General features: G+C 35.6%; 2 protein-coding genes across 2 annotated transcripts; both read right to left on the bottom strand.

The window, feature by feature from the left end:
* Positions 1 to 2,099: 2,099 nt before the first annotated feature.
* Positions 2,100 to 4,176, bottom strand: LOC112315829 (olfactory receptor 52M1). The gene has a single exon (XM_024572531.3). The coding sequence runs from the start codon at positions 4,133 to 4,135 to the stop codon at positions 3,140 to 3,142; it is 996 nt and encodes a 331-aa protein (XP_024428299.3). The 5' UTR covers positions 4,136 to 4,176; the 3' UTR covers positions 2,100 to 3,139.
* Positions 4,177 to 15,235: 11,059 nt separating this feature from the next.
* Positions 15,236 to 19,740, bottom strand: LOC112315949 (olfactory receptor 52Z1P). Its single transcript, XM_045182003.2, has 2 exons — positions 19,660 to 19,740; positions 15,236 to 17,690 (listed from the first exon to the last, which is right to left on the bottom strand). Exons 1-2 carry the CDS (start codon positions 19,670 to 19,672, stop codon positions 16,732 to 16,734), a joined length of 972 nt encoding a protein of 323 aa, XP_045037938.2. The 5' UTR covers positions 19,673 to 19,740; the 3' UTR covers positions 15,236 to 16,731.
* Between the last annotated feature and the right edge of the window lie 115 nt (positions 19,741 to 19,855).

The raw sequence follows: 19,855 nt of genomic DNA, 5'->3' as shown, positions 1-19,855 counted from the left end.
TCTATGAAATAGGTGAAACAGCAATCTCTTCTGGTCTCGAAGGAATGACCTTATGTATGAGGTGCCTTCTTCCAGACTCTTTGTGCTAGGTGTATTTGGCAGGCTAGCTGGAGATGGAGGGTGCATGGGCCACATGGAGGCAACCTGCACTAGGACCACCTTGGAAGGTCAGTTGGAGTTGTAGCTTAAATGGGATCAGCCTCAGGTAGTCCCAGGAGCAAGCCCCACCAGACTTAGAGCTGAAGCTGGAGTGGGTTAGAGCTGTAGATTCCTGGGGGTAAGACCCTGGGGCTACAGCTGAAGCAGGTGTACTCTGCAGAAAGTTCTGGGGACAAGCTATACCTCAGCAGGAGCTGTGCTAGGGTGGGTGTAAGTTGGGCAACTGGAAGCTAGAGCTGGAAAATGCTGCATGGAGACCTGTTTTTCTCTCTCCTCTCTCTCTCTCTCATTTGTTGTACAGAAGCTGTTCCTTCAGCCCTCAGTTTTTCTTCAGAGGATATTGTTCTGTCTGTAAGTGTAAATTCATTATGTTCCTGGGAAGAGGTGAGCTCAGGGTCTTCCTGTGCTGCCATCTTGGACTGGAAGCCTGCAATGATCCTTTTAAAATACAAACCTGATTATGTCACTCTTGTGCATAAAACTTACACTCTCTTTCTCATTGTTTTAGGATAAAATTAAGAATCCTTAGCATGCACTATACACCCCTGCATGCTACTATCCTAGGCTTGCTCAGCAACTCATTTCCACCTCTGTATTTCAGCCCATGAAATGGATCTCCTTCAGTTCTTGGAATGCATGGCACCCCTTCCTATCTTAAGACCCACACATGTTCACCCATCCTGTTCTCTCTCCCAGTGACATCACCACCCAGTTTCATGACCTCTGTTTCTTTCTTCAGCTAGTTAACTTCCACTCAGCACTGAAATAAATGTCATTTTTAAGGAAGCTTCCCTTAATTCTCCTAGACCAGGTCAAATTCCATGTTATGTGCCCTTATAGAAATCTGTATTATTACTTGGCAACACTCACTATCCAGTGTAATTATGCATTTGAGCATCACTTGGTTATGTCACTTCCATCAGAATATAAACTCCCGGAGACATAGACTTCTGTTTTGCTCCCTTCTCCTTAGAATCTGGCACATTTTACCTCCTCCATAATTAAATTTTTATTGTATGAATATATAAATAAGTTACATATCTTCTTTATCTCGACTAGAATTTAAGGTATGGTGTTTGAAGATTTAGTTTTGTGTTTGTTACTATTGGTGAACATTTCCATTGAGAGATAGCGTGTGAGTGCTAACTCCTTAGTTCATGTTTCCAAACCTCACATAGAAACAACCCTGATACTTGTCAATAAATATATTACAATTAAATTTCCTAATTCATGGTACTCCGAATAAAAAGAAAATACAGTGAGAAGGTCCAGATTGGGCAGTGCATCTTCAGGACACATCTAACATAATGCCAATAGTCTTAAAGCTTCCATTTCCCCACAGATTCTCTTTAGCCCAGGAGAGATCTGTCCCTACTCCTACTGTCATTGTCATTTTTCTCCATTATCTTACAAAAAGATCACCAATCCTATCCTTATGGTTTTTATTCTTATTTATAACCATCACATAATTAGGAGTTCTAAAATATATGACACATACATTCAAACATCTTATTATTCCTTCCTTCCTTTAGAAGCTTTCATTAAATGCATATAGGACACTGAGAGGTATCAGTGTTAAAAAGTAAATAAAGGATAGTTTTTATACATGGACTAAGTGCCTTTGTGTTTATTTAAATCCAAGCTGCACCATTTAATCAATATGTGATACTGAGGAAATTATTTAATCTATCCGAGTCCAAATTTCTCATTTGTAAAATCAGACTAACACTCTGGTGATTATGATGATGATATATGTGTGTATGAGTGAGTACATTGTACATACATATGTCTCACAAAATAAATATACAAAATTATACTCACTATGATAATCTATAGTTAAGTAATGTTTATTTATTAAAGGCTTAATGTATCACACTAATTTAAGTGTCTTTTTATATGCTATCACTCATTTAATCCTGAAACTTCTATAGGGAAGGAAATCTTATGATCCCCATTTTATTGATTATGAAAACAAGGCCCAGAAAAGGTCTGAATATACATAGATAGTAAGTGGTAGAGATAAGTGATGAATCCAGGAATGCTGACTCTACAGCCAGTGCACTTAACCTCTAATAATAATTTAATTGATAAAAGGCTATTAAGAGTTAACTACAATATATAATGACATTTCTTTCTCATGATGGTAAGGGCAGGTTTTAGTTAGTTTTACCTGAGGAAATAAACTTTCTGATAAGGTGATGGAGCTTGAGCAGATACTGTACCTTGAAGAATAACTAAGTTCTTTGTAGGTAAGAAGGTGTCTAGACAGAGAGAAACAGTCTAAGGAAAACTGTGAAGATATAAAGAGACTTATTATTTGACTCAATGTTGGAGTCTTTGCAAATAGAACAGAGAGTGCAAGGGATTTATAATAACAAAAGAAACAGTAGAAGGGCAATTCACAAACTTTAATACAGTAATCTGTGGACTCGAATCTGGGTTATTGCAATATTGAACTGTTCTACATTACTGTTTTAACAACTTTTTATGTGTCAATTCCTGAGAAAATAACACACAAGTATTTGTTGTATTCAGAGGACATGAACCTTGTTATATTGACTTTTCTATATAATATTGAGTAATCATTAATTTTTCAACCGTATATACTTCCTTTGGAATATTTTGAGGTTCTTACGAGTATCTTCACTTTTGAATCATTCTCTATTGGAAATTATACTACTACCTCCATTTATACCACAGAAGATCAGTAATAGCAGGGAGCAGAAGGGGATCCCTCTCAAATTCACGAAGATCTAAGTAAGCTCCCTACAATTCAGGTGCACACAAAATACAATATGCCTATTAGTTCCATTAGAGTTGGGAAATTTCTATTATGTGTGGTCACGCTTCCTTATTGAAATCTGATAAAATGTTTGATTTCAGCAGGAGAAAATATCATGTCTGTTATGAGAAAGAAAGAAAGTGTTTGCACACTTTTCTTCCCATTCTGATGCTGTCTCTACAAACAATTTCAACATAATCAGGAAAATTTTACCTTCAGAAAACTAAGTACATAGTCTCTAATTTTCTTTGTCCTGACACCATATACAATGGGGTTAAGAAAAGGTGGGACCAGAAGATACATATTAGCAATAAAGATATGAATCTGGGGGGCCACATTGTGGCCAAAGCGGTGAGTGAGGAAGGTAAACACAGCTGTGGAGTAGAAAACAAGGATTACACAGACATGAGAGCCACATGTGCCTAAAGCTTTAAGACTTGCTTCCCGTGATGGAAGGTGAAAAACTGCACGGAGGATTAGAACATAAGAGACAGCAATGAAAAAGCCATCACAGGAACCAATGACAGAGGCCACACTGAGGCTGTAACGCTTGGTGGCTCCTGTGTCCACACAGGCGAGCTTCACCACAGCCATGAACTCACAATAGGTGTGGGCAATTATTCGGGTCCTGCAGTAGGGCAGTTGTTTGAGCAGGATGGGATGTGGAGAAAAGAATACTACTCCCCGGAGTACAACAGAAGCTCCCATTTTGGCAATGTGAGCATGGGTGAGAATGGTGGTATGGCGCAGTGGATGACAAATAGCCACATAACGGTCAATAGCCATGGCCAAAAAGAAGCCTGATTCCATGGCAGTAAAGCTGTGGATGAAGAACATTTGGGCCAAGCAGGCATCAAAGGCGATGTCACGGGCTCCAAGCCAGAAGAGACAGAGCATGCGGGGCAGCGTAGATGTGGAGAGGACCAGGTCCGTGACCGACAGCATGCACAGAAAGAGGAACATAGGCTCGTGGAGGCTTCGCTCTGCCCTCACCACGGCCAGGATGGTCACATTCCCCACCACGGCCACTATGTACAAGGAGCAGAAGGGAATCCCAATCCAGACATGCAGGTGCTCTAGTCCCGGGATGCCCATCAGCAAGAAGGTGTTAGGGGATGTTTGAGATTTATTGGCTGGACCCATTGTGCTGCTGCTCTCTGTCTTTTGTAAATGGAATCCTCCTTTCTGGGGCATAAGTTTTCCACCAAGATCATCACACCAGATCTGGTAACAAATGAAAAACACATCTGGAAGATCCCAAAACATCATGTTAGAAAACATAAAAGGGTTGTGATTTATAGTGAACAAAACTTAGAAACCACTAGGTAAAAACCAGACACAAAATACTTAATGTAAATCAAGTCATGAATCACAAATTTGTTAAGAAACAAAACAAAATAAAACAAAGAATCCCAACACCTTTAACATATATGTACAATAAAACTCATTATCACATTTTGACTCCACAATCTGATTTAATCATAAGGCTAAATTAGAAATATCTGATATTATCAATGGAATGGATCTTAAAATTCATTTAGCCCAATTTCCTTTGTTTTTATTAATTAATTTTTTAGACAGAGGGAAAGGCAGGGAGAGAGGAAGAGAAGTATCAGTGTGCTAGAGAAATAAATCAGTTGCCTCTTGCACACCCTCATCCAGGTACCTGGCCCACAACCTAGGCCTGTGCCCTGGCTGGGAATTGAACCAGTGACCCTTTGGTTCACAGGCCTGCAATGAATCCACTGAGCCACACCAGCCAGGGCTGTCTTTTCAATTTTACCAGTTAAGAAATAAAAGCCCAGAGTGTTATAGATGATACAATGTCATCTCAAAGAATGGCTGAGAGGCAAGAATTTTAACACAATTCTGCACGACTACAAATTTCACACTATTTCTTTTATGCCAAAAATCAATATTTTCTATCACAGATGTTAAATTCATAGTCACATTTAACCTAATAGTTTTTGTAATTTTTAAAGTCATATTTTCAAGATGATTTTAAACAAATGCTTAAAAATTAGCCTTTTTATTTTTATTTTAAATATTTTTATTGGTTGATTTGGAGAGAGAGAGAGAGAGAGAGAGAGAGAGAGAGAGAGAGACATTGATTTGTTGTCCATTTATTTGAGCATTGGTTGATACTTACATGTGCCCTGACCGGGAATCTAATCCCCAACCTTGGCATATGAGGATGATGCTCTAGCCAACTGATCTACCCAGTCAGGGCTAGCCTTTTCACTTAAACTTGATAATCTGTATAATAGTTTTAGGTAATATTTAAAATGATTATTATCATGTGTTTTTTGCATTATCAAGAATTTATCACTGTTAATACCTTAACAATATTCAGTATTTTCCGCTGATTCTAATGGTATTTACTCTATTTCTACACTGATGCAATTTAAATGTAACTTTGAAACAAGTATAGAATTATTTTTATCATTCTACAAAATTGTTTTTAATCCCTCTAACATACTTTGTATACTGTTTTTAATTAGAAATGGATCTGTTGAACTTAATGAGATCATAAATACTGAACCCAGTTTATTCCCTTGTAGTAACTTGTAAAGTCTGATCAAGTGTTTCTTTAAACTAGAATATGACTCACTTATCCACTATTTAGGGTGGAATGTAAAGTACCTTAAGCTGACTACACATTTAATTAGAATTAGTCCCAGTGTTACTTGGAAATATTCTCAGTCTGACCAGGGCTTTATAAAATTATCATTTATGCAATACTTTAAATTGCTACGATATTTGACTGAGAGGAAATAAAGTTCACTAAGTCTTGAAAATTAGCAGCTATCATGAGTAATTCTATCACTTCTGTTTCTTCCCCTTCCATCTGATTATATTTATTCCTATCATAAGCTCTTCTTATATCCTTGTATTAAATGCATTTATTTCCAAATAAATAAAAAATAGATAAATAAATACATTTCCACAATAAGTTTTAAGTTGTCTTATAGATACTGATTATATCTTTCTCCCCAGTTTTCTTAACTATGAAGTGGGGAAACCAAAAGGTTGTTGGAAGATTCAGTTAGTTAATACATGTTAACAGGTTAGTACAGTATCACAGAGCAATTTAAGAAATTAAGCATTGGGATTTGGTCGTTATTTCCTATGTAATATGACTCTGGTAAACCAGTTAAGCATGTCATGATCAGATTAGTATTTTAAATAACAAAATAAACCATTGTGCCCAGCCTTTTCACCAGGTACTTTTTCTAAAGCCTCCATGTGGCAATGCCAAACTTCTAACTATTCCCCAAATATCGCGTGCTTCTTTGTAAAGTTGTATCTTTTGCACATACTTTTCTGATTGCAGTTTTCCTCCTCTCCCTCCCTTTTATTTATTTGCCTTTTCAAACTACAGCTTTGTTGTAGTGTCTAGGTCAAAAATTTCTATTCTATGACTCTTTGCTGAGTTAATTCAGACAAAAATTTGCAGGATATTTTTCTGTGCATATTTACATGCTTTCTTATATTTTTTGTGATAGACCTTATCAAATTTTGGATTATTAGATTCATAAATAAATTAATATGACTCTTGTGTTTCTTATAAGGTGAAATTCTTATTCTAGAAACTGTAGCATAGCTGGGAATTACTATAACCCAGCCCATAGACTGACACTGGAAGATGCTTAACAGGAGTACTGTCCCTTCCATCTCAGTCCATAGTGAAATAAAAGAGTTTCTTCTCCTTAGTAGATGTGTTACTGCTTTGCTCTGCTATGATTGTAAGACAGGAATCCAGGCATAGAGAAACAGAGCAACTAATCAAAAGTAGGTTTCAACTCAATTACTGCTTTATCTGAGGGCTTGACGGTCTCGGTGACCTATATCACCACTTCCAGAGAAACATAAAGCTACTCACATTTCTCTGCTGGCTCCCCAAACCTTTTAAAATTAAGATATTCATTCAGAGAAGACTTAGATATCTGTATTCACATGTGCTGAAGAAGTAAACTATCACATTTTTGTACAGTTGACATTTTCTTGTATGTTGCCATACATACATTATGGCAAAATGCAAGGTCAGGCAGAAATAACACCCCTTTTTAAATACAAAATCTTTTCTTCCAAAATCATAAGCATGTAATTCTGTAACAACAGTATCACACTGAATCACATGATCTGACATTTTAGATGAAATGTTCAAATTAAAACTATAAATGATTACACCCATATTATTACCCTATCAACCACACTCAAGCAGGCCCTACTTCTGCAGGACCCTGCTATCCAGAGATCCAAGCACACAAGGACTTTTCATTTTTCTAATGTTATATAAAAGCTCCTACAGGCACACTACATCAGTGTTCAAATGAGTGCGTTCACATATGAACAGATATATTTATATAAGCTTATATTTTAAATATGAGCGAAACACTCAGTTTTACTTACTACAACACACCCTGATTATTTTCAGAATTATTAGTCTTTCTTCAGGACAGAAATCCAGGTCTGAGTGTGGAAGTGGTAGAGAGAGATGTCAATAATCTGTTCGAAAAGTCATTCAGGAGAACTTTTTATGTGATACGCAATTTTACCCTTGAAATCTTTCTATACTTTCGACCCTGTCTTACATGTGTAGATTAACTAGTTTGAAGATAGACTGCCTCAAATAGTTAACAACAGTGAATGTGACTAAGAGAAGGTAATGGTCAGGAGCTTTTGAAAAGGCAAACGGAGAGAAATGGTTGGCCATGGTTTGGCTTTCTCCAATTGATTGCTTTAATAAACAGCCAGTTTTTCACCTTACTCCTAAATTTTCTTCCTCCCGCAAGTGTTGCTTAATCAGGTTAATGCTAGTGGAAATAAATGTGTTCTTTGCTCACAGCTTTCTCTGACACCAAAACCTGTCTTTATCAAACAGTGTTAATATTATTTTAATTCTAATTTATAACATCTGTGACTTTATGCTCCCTATATTTTAGCTAATCGACAGGTAGCTGCATTCATATCAGCTATGGGAGAAAGGGTCCATTTCACCTTCTTACTATATTGTCTGTTTACAATACTCATTCTTAACATTACTAAGGGTTTCCAAAGAGGTGCACATTATCTTTTGAATATCTCATAATTGTTTAAATGCAGATGCTTGAATGTAACCCTTTCCTCTTTTTTTTCTGTCTTGCATCTATATCAACTCACCCAAATTGAAAGCTGAGAGTCATCCAGTGAGCCCGTTTCTATAAAGAGTAGTTGCTAAGAAGTGTGCTTAGTGAACCAAGGCTGAGTTATACAACTTCTAATCACACTGGGTTAAAGGGTGCAGGAATCAGGAGAATCAGTGGTCCTCTGGGATCTGAGATCTTTTCCCAAATTACAAGACTTAAATAACATTCAGGTACAGTAATTGTTATTAGTTATCCCTTAGGATAATACATAAAGACATTATTATTTCCCAAAGGTCTGATGCTTGCTTTGATATGGAATTATGTTTATGTACTGGGTGGTCGTCACATTCTATGCTCTAGGCTTAGTGCTTAAAACCCCTTTCTCTATAGTTGTTCCTGAAAGGGTGGAAGCAAGGGAGGGAGGTGGGATTGGCTGGGGTGGGGGGTATTGGTGGGAGACAACTGTAATTGAACAACAATAAAGTAATAAAGTAATTAAAAAATCCTTTTCTCACTGATCTTCAAAGTTGCCTTTGGGAAAATAAATACCAAAAACATATAAGAAGATAAAGAGACTAACAGAGTGAATAATTTATGTACAATTTTACAGCTAATGAAGGGTGACATCTTCAAAGGGTGACATCTTAATGGTCAAATTCTTTTTAGTTTACCCCTCTGGATTCCAATTAAACACTGGTGCTAACACTTTATTTTAATTCCAAGTTTTAACTTTTCAAGCTCTCAATAAATTAGCTCCAGTGGAATTAAGTCACTCATATGGAATTTTTAAAAAAGAGTGTCAAAATTATATTCTGAAGTTGCTATAAATATTTCCATTCAACCACTGAGAACACTGAGGTAGAGAGGTTATACAACTTGACAAGATCATCACAGCTTGAAGTGGTTGTTCTGGGTTTCAGAACTGAGCGGTATGTTTTGAGAACCAATTGTCTCAAACACTATCTTTATTGCCTCTCTTATAATTTTAGATATATATTTCATCTTACCCAAGACAATGTGAAATAAAGGATAATAAAATGAGTTTAAACAATGAGAAATAGGAACACATGATTAATACTTTCCTTTAAAAGGGAGGTGTGAAATCCTGTGGCAGTCAGCTAAGTATAGGCCCCTGCAGTTCCTGACACTGAGAACCCACCTGTCAGAAAGAAAAGATAAAAAAATTGCAAGGGAAAAAAGTGACATGACACTGATGACTACAGATTGAGAGAGGTACTCTAGCTGCAGGACAGATTGGTAAAATTTGTTAACATGGCTTAATGCCAAAACTATTTGAGTCACCAACAAGAGTAGTATAATAAGAAAATGTTATAATTGTATTATATACCCATAATGACTAATTCTACATGACATCCATACAAATATGAGTCATTACACTTCAAAAAAGGGAAAATGGCTAATATCACAGTCAACAGTGGCTATAACAATGAATTATGAGGAAATGTCAGAGCAGAATGTTTCTCTATTTTATAAGTGTGAAATCATCAAAGAATGGGAGAGGGAGCAATAGATATTTTCAAAGAAGCAACTTGAATCACATTGAGGAAGTAGAAAAAGGAAAAATGGTAGGCCAATTTTGGATATCATTAAGTCTTCTGGAAGGGTGTTTATGGGAAAAGATATTTAAAAATGTTAGAATGATTCTAGCTAGATAGAATAAAATAATATGTCACAAGAATTACTAGATGACTTCTGGAAGGCATATCATTCATGAGAGTTTAGTCATCCGCGTTCAGAAGACATTTTGTTAGAACCATCTCAATTTTCAATGTTATAGATTAAAATGCTTTTAGTCTTATTGTTCAAGAGATACAGACAACCCCATTAATTATGTCTTACAAAAGTATTGTAGCTTAGTGAAAGTCAGAGATAATGGGTCAATAAAAACAGCTCCGATAAAGCTGATAAGACTAAGCAAGATAGTCTGTGGGATCAAACATAGCGAATAAGACCACATAAAGTAGAGATACTGCATTATCAGGCAAATATATTTATGAGTACAACAATATCTAGTCAATGCTTATTAATACTTTAAAGATTACAAATAGAATATATAGAGGTTCAGCCTTCTGCAAAAAAGGTTAATGTCTTTCTTTTTTTGTCCATAAATCTTAAATATGTGTTAAGGAAAGAGTTGTTTTAGAATTTGCGAGAAGTCAAAACTTGGAGGAATCTGTCTCTGATCCTCTTGGTTCTTCTACCATAAATCACTTATTCCATGTGATTAATGTAGTGAAGTTAAATGAATAAGCAGTTTTATGACCCATTAGATAGGGTCATTTATTACACTTGTATGAGTCAGAGGATGCATAGATAAGATGCATTCTGAACCTTTCAAATAAAGAGAAAATTGTATGTTAAATAAGGTTAGAGGAAAACTCTAACCTTAACTTTATCGGCATGATTTAAAATTCATTTGTCCAGAACTATTTATGAAATACATTAAAATGGCAGTGACATCGTAGAAAGAAGAGAATGGAAGATTGTTTTCTAAATTTCACTTGACTGCCCACTACACCACACTAATTGGCATGCACTGATCAATAATTTTAATTGCACATATTCTAGACTTTTTCTCCAAGGAATGAGAGCTCTAAGAGTGACAGAAAAAAGGTTCTAAACCCAGACACACTTTGCATCTGTCTCCTTAGAGTAAGCAGAAGTTATAAGTCACCCTCATCTGGCTGTTAACTATTTTTAAACCAGGCAATAATCTTCTTCTTAGTTAATATCCCATTCATTCTCCAAACATCTTTTCTTCTCTATGACCTTCCATCCAACAAATTTAGACTCCAGAGTTTGGGGGGGTTGCCAAATTTAGCAATATATAGCTAAGCTGTGCCATGCTCACTGGTCCCACTGTTAACCCTGAGAACAGTTTACAGCCAGAGGTATAAGAACAATGATAGTGGCACATTGTACCCTTAGAGATGTGTAAAACGGAACAATAACACAACAGATGAAAATGCAGAAAGCCCTCAAAAGTAAAAAACAGCAGATGCTATCACTATTATTTTTTTCACTTATAGTGACATTCAATGTTATGGTTGTTTCATGCGTACAGCATAGTGGTTAAGACATTTCTATAATTTACAAAGTGATCCCTGATAAGTCTAGTACCTACTGGTATTTTATATAGTTATTACAATATTAGTAATTATATTCCCTATGCTTATTTTAATGTGACCAAAGAGGTGATTGCACAGAAAAGCCCATCTCTGTTAGGACATATACAGAAGGTGCTCCTCAACACCTACTCAGGTCAGAGAATTTAAAAGAATTAATAGTTATAAAGCCTAGATGATGGCATGGGAGAAAAAAACATATCGCCCAATTTTGGAGTTCACAACCACTGAGCACAGGAAAAAATTTCTCATTTGAAAATAAATAAAAGACAAAAAGAAAATCTAATATATATATATGGTGGAGCAAGAGTAGCTTTACAGTTGTGAGGATGTGAGAAACAGTTTATTTTTGTATTATTATTAATTATTGTATTATCTTCCATATGAGCAACTGTAAACCTACTTTTGCCATACCCTGTATAGTTCAAGATTTATTTTGAATATCTTTACTTAGCAAATAAAATAGAAGTTTGGAAACTAGATATTAATATGTAAAGGGTAAATGAAGCACACCCATGATTGTGCAATTAAATTTGCTTTTAGAACAACTCTTCAATTTAAGAGTAAATCATTATTTTTTACCTTACCTGTCTTGCATCACCGGAAGCTCCTGGCCTGTTTTTATTATAGTTCACTGCTTTTTCAGCCAACCTCAACTATATAAATAGTTCTAGAACAACAGCCTCTCAGGAACCAAAGAAAAAGAATGGCTCAAGTGTGTATGGAGCCCTGTGAAGCTTTTTTCCCAGGGGAACCCAACATCTGCCAGAGCAGAGACTCTTGAGCTGAAGGCAGTACCAAGTCCTCAGAATTATTCTCCCACATTTTTATTAAAGATCAAAAAGGAGGGGAAAAACAGATAATTTCTTCGAAGGAATCTGTGTCACTATACAACAAAGAACTCCTTTCACTGGAGACATAGTTTATAGATATGCTACTTATATGAAATTATTTCAAATTTATAACCACATTGACTTTATATAATGATTCTTCAAAAGATTTTATTTATTTATTTGTTTTTTAGAGAGGGAGAGGGAAGGAGAAAGCGAGGGAGAGAAACATCAATGTGTGGTTACCTCCTGCACGGTTCCCACTGGGGACCCGAAGTGGCCACCCTTCAGTTTGCAGGCCTGCGCTCAATCCACTGAGCTACACCAGCCAGGCTACATAATGATTTGTGACTTGGTTGAATATCCATAAGTCCTAATTTTCTATGAGAAAATATAATGCAACAGAGACCTTTCTCTTAATGCTATAGTTTTCATAATTATAATTTAATGTTTTTTAAATAGATCATTTATTTTATGTCCTATAATTCTCTTAATCATTTTTCAGTTTTTGGATATATGTGTTGTTTTCATTGCTCCAGGGATTAGGAAAAATATGAAGATCAATTCTTTATGCAAGTATGATAGGACCATAATAAAAGTAGAGAAAAAACCTCACAAAACTATTCACATTTATTGCTCTGAACATCATCCTACAAAAAATCTTTATGATCTCATATTACACCACCATGCAAATGGAATTTTTTCAGAATCCTGTATTTATTCATTAAATCCACTTTTTTTATTCACTAGGTAATAGGTAATATTCTAGGAAGTTGGGAATGTAACAAACAAAGTGTACAAGTTCTGTGACAGGAATGTTTGTTGTAGTGAGAGAAATCAATAATAAGCAAATTTAAAAACATAATATTTTAGGGAATATGAAAGTTCTTTGTTGGAAACTAAGAGGTTGATGTGATAGAGACTGACTAAAGGTAAGAAGAACTTAGAAAAAAGGTCAGGAAGACCTCTGTGAGGAGATAATATGTGAATTAAGACCTGAAAGAAAAAAAATTAAACCAGCCATTCAAAGAAATGAGGAAGAATCTTACAAGGAAGAAAAGGTTGTCAGGACATGATGAAAGGGGCATCTTCTGTTCTGGGAGAATATTCTTCCTAAGTATTGAGGAGAAGAAAAGCAGTAAGATACTTGGAGCAAGGCAAGCAAAGAGAAAGAATGGTTCTTGAGAAGGTCAAAGAAAGGCACAGGCCAGGTCATTTGGGGCGGATCCCGGCCCGCAGGATCCAGTGTGGTAGCAGCATTCAAATACACACGGACTACAGAGGTCCTGTGGGGGAAAAGGGACGGGCCGCCACTCTCTCAAGAAGAGAGGGCCTCTGAGCGCCTCGGCCACTCCCTCAAGAGGGGAGTGCCCGACCCTTGCCCTGACAGGTTTTATTGTTTTTCTAGACCCCTTACATCAAAGAAGGTACGCCTTTACTATGCAAAGGTTTGTTTTGGGTGGTTATCTTTTGCAGACAAAGGAGAGGGTGTTGCTGAATACATCAAAGGAGGGTATTTGCAATGTAAAGGGAGAAGTGGTCTAAATGGCTAGGTTCCAAGCTGGAAGGTCTAGCCCAGATTTTAGGAAGATAAAGATACTCAGTAAACCTTTGCTGCCTCAGGGTGAGGGAGTTTTAGCAAGAGCAAGTGTCATAGCAGTCAAGGTACAATGCAGGCCTGATTTCCCACTGGAGAGCCTATCCATGGACATGGGTCCTGCCCACCAACCTCGATCCCCACTGGCTTTTCCAAGTGGGGGCTGAGCCACATTTCCCACGGTTGGAAGAGTTCCCCACATCATTTAAGACCTTACAAATCAATGAAAAAAGCTATAGCTTTATAGCTTCCAATATTTGTATTGCTCTTAATAATAAGTAATATGTTTTCACATGTCTTATTCTAGCTACTGTAAGAACTGTGCCTCATGTAATTTGTTACCTGTAAGAATAAGCACTAAGCACTGTGCTAGGTGTAAAAGAGGCACTTATTTATTAATTTTTTATTTTGTTGTATTTTTTCATTACCATTTATCCCTCCTACACCTTCTTCCACCTCCAACCCCACCCTGCAATCACCACACTGTTGCCCATGTCCATGAGTTCTTTCTCTATTTTTCCATTTTTGAATGTATTAATGGTAAAGAAATAAATGAACAATAATGAAATGAATCATTAAGTAAAGAATGACTAGTTGAATATATACATATTTAATCTTTGGAAAAAATATTTTACCTGCCATGAGCCCACATGTCATATAGTAAAAGAGACTTTACTGACTTAAAATTATGATTTCAAACTTTAGGCATATGCAGTACATCTAGAATTTCTAAAAACCTATTTCTTATCTCTGGGTTTAATTCAAGTATGTGTGTTCTCACCTCTCTTTATCCTATTTTTTAATTCTACTTCTAATTACCCATCTCCTTTAGCACATTCACTTTGATGAAAATGGTATCAACTAAAAATAAATTAAAATATGTAATATCAAAATAGATAACATTTATTGTAATAAATGAGTAAAATAAAATTGATAGGAAAAAAGAACTTTTGGAGGATAATATGAACATTACCATCAGCTGTATATTGTATAAGTAACATTTAACTACTTTTAAACATCTTTAAAATAAGATCTTCAAATACAAAATATATATTTTAACCAATGGATGTTGAATACACCATTGCTAGTGCTTGTGCTACAAAAATAATAAAAGTTTTATTGGTTTTCTTGCTAACAAAAATATATTGAAACTATTGCATCCTAGATTTTACATTTCACATACCAGTAAAACTATTTAAATGGCTACCTACATAAATAATCCAACTTTTGAGTTTTTATTTACTATATTAGCTCCTAATATTTATTATTAGAGTTACATTGCATACACAAAATATATTTTACCAAAACCATTTAAAAATAATATTCTCAAAATTAAGATAATTCTTCCCAGCAAAATATAGTTGATGAGAGGTTAGTGATTAAATCTATGAATGAATGAGCAAATGAATGAGTGAATAAATGGGTGGCAAGGTTGTATTATGAATTGAGAACAGAAGCATCATCTTATTTTTAGATGTTTGACACATCTGTCTCATTTCTATATGGGTTTATAAATTAGGAGATGCTCTTACTCATATTACGTTGTTTGATAAAGTTGTGCTTGGTTTCTTTCTTTCTTTCTTTCTTTCTTTCTTTCTTTCTTTCTTTCTTTCTTTCTTTCTTTCTTTCTTTCTTTCTTCTTTCACCTTCTGAACACATTCTCTGCCTTCTTGGGGAATCTGTAAGATATATGGAAGCTTAAATAATAATTCATTTTTGTATTTCAACCCCCTATCATTAAGCAAAATTCAATGCAATTGTTTTCATAATGTCAGCTATTGTCTTTTGGATTATGCATTGATCATCTTTATGCTGCAGAAGACCCTTTGTGGGAAAACATGATGGCAATAAAAAAAAATAACAGAGATGGTCACTGTCCCCTTCATCATCTAAGTGTTTGCCATTTTCTTTTATACAAAGCATTGCTGCAGAATACTTCCATATCCCACTTAGTCATTCTGTCATTAAATCTAATAACTAAAACAATAAAAAACATTCTTTAAAAAGTACTGCACAGATAACAGCCTTATTACACAAAGAATCTAGAAACAGCAATAATGTTTGGTGTGGGAAGAGCTAAATCAGGAAAATTGAATGTGCTTATATGAAAGACCCAAATGAATCCTAGTGAACATATAATCCTGACTATTTGCCACAATTTCTTCTCTTGAGAGTTACTCTGATAGAATTTCATCCTCATTTAATCAGTATATTAAGGGACGTAACAGATCGATCCAGGTTTAGCAACCCAATATGAGGTAGTTGTATTTTTTGTCCCATAATCATTGCAGCTGGAGCAGAATAATATCACCAGATCCGTTCTGGAAGTCCATGCTTTCCTGCTGTTGAAGCCCCACAGCAGTTTGGCTTTTGTTCTTCCTGAGTTATAGACACTCAAATTATCCCTGGATGTCATGACATAATGTAGAACCTACGTTTTTGTTTGCTTAATCTAACCGAAGTAAATTTGTATTGTGTACAACAAAAAGAATCTTTATTACTCTAAGATATTAAAGGAGATATTTTCTGGAACTTAGAGAATGATTTCTAAGAAGAAATAAAAATATATACTTTAACTATAGACCCTATATAATATATAAGAACAAGTCAGGGAGTTTGTTACGCAAAATCATGAGCATTTATTATTTATTAGTTAAGGCATTTATCTAGTCAAAAATATTTATTAAATTTTTTTGTATATTCTGGATCTTCTGGTTGTAATGATGAGTTTGGGATCAGAACCAATCCCTGAACTTATCAAATTGACATTTGTCCTGCATCATATTGACACAGACGAGGGATTGTGTATTATTTAAAAAGATATTTAAATTCCCTATGATGTTACGATGATATTCCACTATTATAGTGCCTCAATATGCGGAGATATTTCTTGATGAAACTTAAGTAATTCTTTTAGTTTCCTGTTTACTAGTGCAGGGAAGATAGCATGTGGAGATATGGATATTTGAAGCTCTATCCAGAGGTTAGGTGTTCTGGAGAGTGGTCTGTCCAAATTAATTCAGGTGACATTTAAGCCTGGTCCTCCATCCTGGACTCTCCTGTTCCTTGTTGCTTTGTAACCACTGGATCATTTTGAATAATTACAGAGTTCTAGTAATTTCATCCTTATCTGTTTTGTCTTTATCCCATAAACAATGGGGTTCATGGTAGGTGGCACCAGTAAGTAGAGGTTTGCCAAGAGAATAAGGGTGTGCCTGGGTACATGGTTTCCAAAGCGATGGGTAAAAAAAGAAAAGAAAGCCAGAGTGTAGAATATCAAGATGACACATATATGAGCTCCACATGTTCCAAAGGCCTTTGTCCGGGCTTCCCTAGATGGTAGTCTAAAGACTGTCCTCAGGATTACCCAGTAGGACAGGGATATGAGAACAAAATCCAGCCCTGTAGTGAGGAGAGCTGCAGTGAGCCCATAAATACTATTAAGGGCAAAGCTATTGCAAGCCAGCTTGGCAATGCCCATGTTCTCACAGTAGGTATGGTGGATGATGTTGCTCCGGCAAAAGTGCAGACGGAGAATGAGGAGGACACCAGGGGTAACTACAGCCACACTTCGAACCATCAGAGCCAGGGCCACCTTGCTAATGAGAGAGCCTGTAAATAAGGTTGCATAGTGGAGTGGTGCACAGATCGCCACATAGCGGTCAAAAGCCATGGCCAATAGAACAGCAGACTCAGAGATGAACAGAGCATGAACAAAAAACATCTGTGTGAGACACGCATGAAACGTTGATGAGGAAGGGCCCTGCCAGAAGATAAGAAGCATTTTGGGTACTGTGACAGTACAAAGAAGAACATCATTGAGTGCCAGCATGGCCAGGAAGAAATACATGGGTTCATGGAGGCTCCTGTCCCAGGCCACCACTGCCATAACTAGGCCATTGCCTGTCACCGCCAAAAGGTACATGAAGCTGAAAGGAATAGAGATCCAGATTTGGAAGGCTTCTAATCCTGGGACTCCAGTTAGTAGAAAGACAATGAGGGGAGTGGATGTGTAGTTGGATGTTGTTAGAGAGAGGAAGCCAAAGTCTGTTACATGGAAAACAGAGAGAAAAGAATGTAAGTAACAGTAGACAATGAGTATTCCCTCATCCTACTCAAGACCTAACCATTACTTTTGGTATAATGAAATAGGGGAATATAATGCTTTGAGAAAAATTACTAAATAACTAAATGATTATGGGAAACCACTTTTCTTTTTTGCGACATCTTGTTCTCCTTGAAAAAAAAGTCAGAAAAATTAAGAGTTGAATATTTTGTTTTTGTAAAGCTAATTGCTATATCCACATAATTTATGTATATGGGTTTCAAACTTTTAACTGTACTATGTATATACAAGTAGTTTTTGCCTTTCTAACTTGATAATAAATTCTAAAATCCCAAACATAACTGTTTCTCTTTTCATAAAACTGGATAGAATTAATATTCCATTCTTCGATGGACAGATTTATTAGGAGGAAATGGGTTGGCTGGTATTGGAACCAGCATGAAGGCTGCAGTTCCTGTTTCCCATCTTAAAGGTGTAAATACGTTCATGTGCCCTAATTTTATACAATAAAGAAAAAAGTTTTATTCACCTGTCTCTCATTTGAACTCTTGAAATATTGGTTGAATTAATATGAAATATAAACTGTTATGCAAAAGTTATAATATTATTCATACCTTAATGAGCATTGATTCTCAAAGATCATAAAATGGAATCAAATAAGACAAAAATTCAGAGTATGGGATGTTTTCATTCAGAACAAGAAAGTCACTGAAGAATGTTAAGTTCATAATTATTCAATAGCTGTCATTGAAAGATCCTCCTACAGAGTAGAGTGACTATAATTTTTATATTCACCAACAAGAGTATAAGATCAACTTTTGGCAACTTTTAATTTTTTTATTTAATCTTAATTGTATGTTTTCATTACTATTTAGTCCCCTTACACTCTCCAACCTGCAACTTTTTAAAAATAAATAGTAGTTCTTACTTTTAATATATCAAAAATTATAATATAAAAGGAGCTTTTCTTAAAAATGCCTGAAATATATAATTAATTTTCATCAGGGCTATAAAACACTAGTCAAGTTTGTAATCAAATGCTGTACTTTTGGCAAAGACACCATGTATGTTTATGAAGACTATTTGACTACAAATCTTAGGAAGTTTGAAAGTTATATTAGATAATAAATGCTGTTCATCTAAAAAGAGTCACCAAAATCTGGAATCTGCATGTCTCTAGTTTTCATGTAGAATTGCCACACCATCAAGTAGATGGAAAACTACAGTGCATTTCAAGATCTCTAACTATTGTCCCTTGAGTTATTGAAACCCTTTTCAAATATCCAGACTTTAGCCAGAAACTAGGACCCATTATCATATTATCAACACAAATTGTATTCTGTTCTCGTTCACACTGTCTTCTCTCTCTCTGTGTGTCTCTCTCTGTCTCTATCTGACAATTCAGATGAAGGAAAAAAACAAAAACAAAAAAATTCTCATCAAAAGACAAACACACAGAAGACATGACATGTATTTCAAAGAAACTCCAAGAGAAAGATTCCTCGAATGGTTATTTTAACAATATGGAGGTAAAACCAGCCTTGTAAGATTGAGGTTTTGCTTCATTTTCAATGCCTGTCTTTGCTGTGTAACCACCACACAGAAAATATCAGCATATTTAAATAGGAGACATATGACATATCAGCACAAGCATGGACAATACAGCAGTAATGGTAAAATAACAATTAAAAATATTTCTCAAGATTTACAAGTGCTAAACATTTTCCTAAAACCTATTCTAACCACTTTACATGGATTATCCAGTCTAAGGGTCCCCACTACTATATCAAGTAGCTATTGTTAGTGTCCCAATTTTACATAGAAGGGATCTCAGGCATTGAAGCACTTTCCCTAGGTCACATCACTAGTAAGTACATAAAGCCTGTTTTTACATCCAGAGATCCTAATTGCAGAACCCACAGTTTTAACCACTAAACTATTCTAATTTACCTTTTAGATGCATGATTTTTCTAAATGTTTGGGAACATAAAAAAGTAGATCTTGAGCTTCCTCCTAGTGATATGCTTAGGTCTTAAGAGTCTTGGGTCTTATGAGCTACATAATCATGTCTAGCTTATAATAATTCAGAGTATATATATATATAGTCATCTGTATTGTACATCAATATTTATAAAAACAACTCAAG

This window comes from Desmodus rotundus, chromosome 5, assembly GCF_022682495.2.
Source record: "Desmodus rotundus isolate HL8 chromosome 5, HLdesRot8A.1, whole genome shotgun sequence".
NCBI classification, from domain to species: Eukaryota; Metazoa; Chordata; class Mammalia; order Chiroptera; family Phyllostomidae; genus Desmodus; species Desmodus rotundus.
The sequence above is the reverse complement of the archived record's forward strand: the minus strand, read 5'-3'. Positions and strand labels throughout refer to the sequence as shown.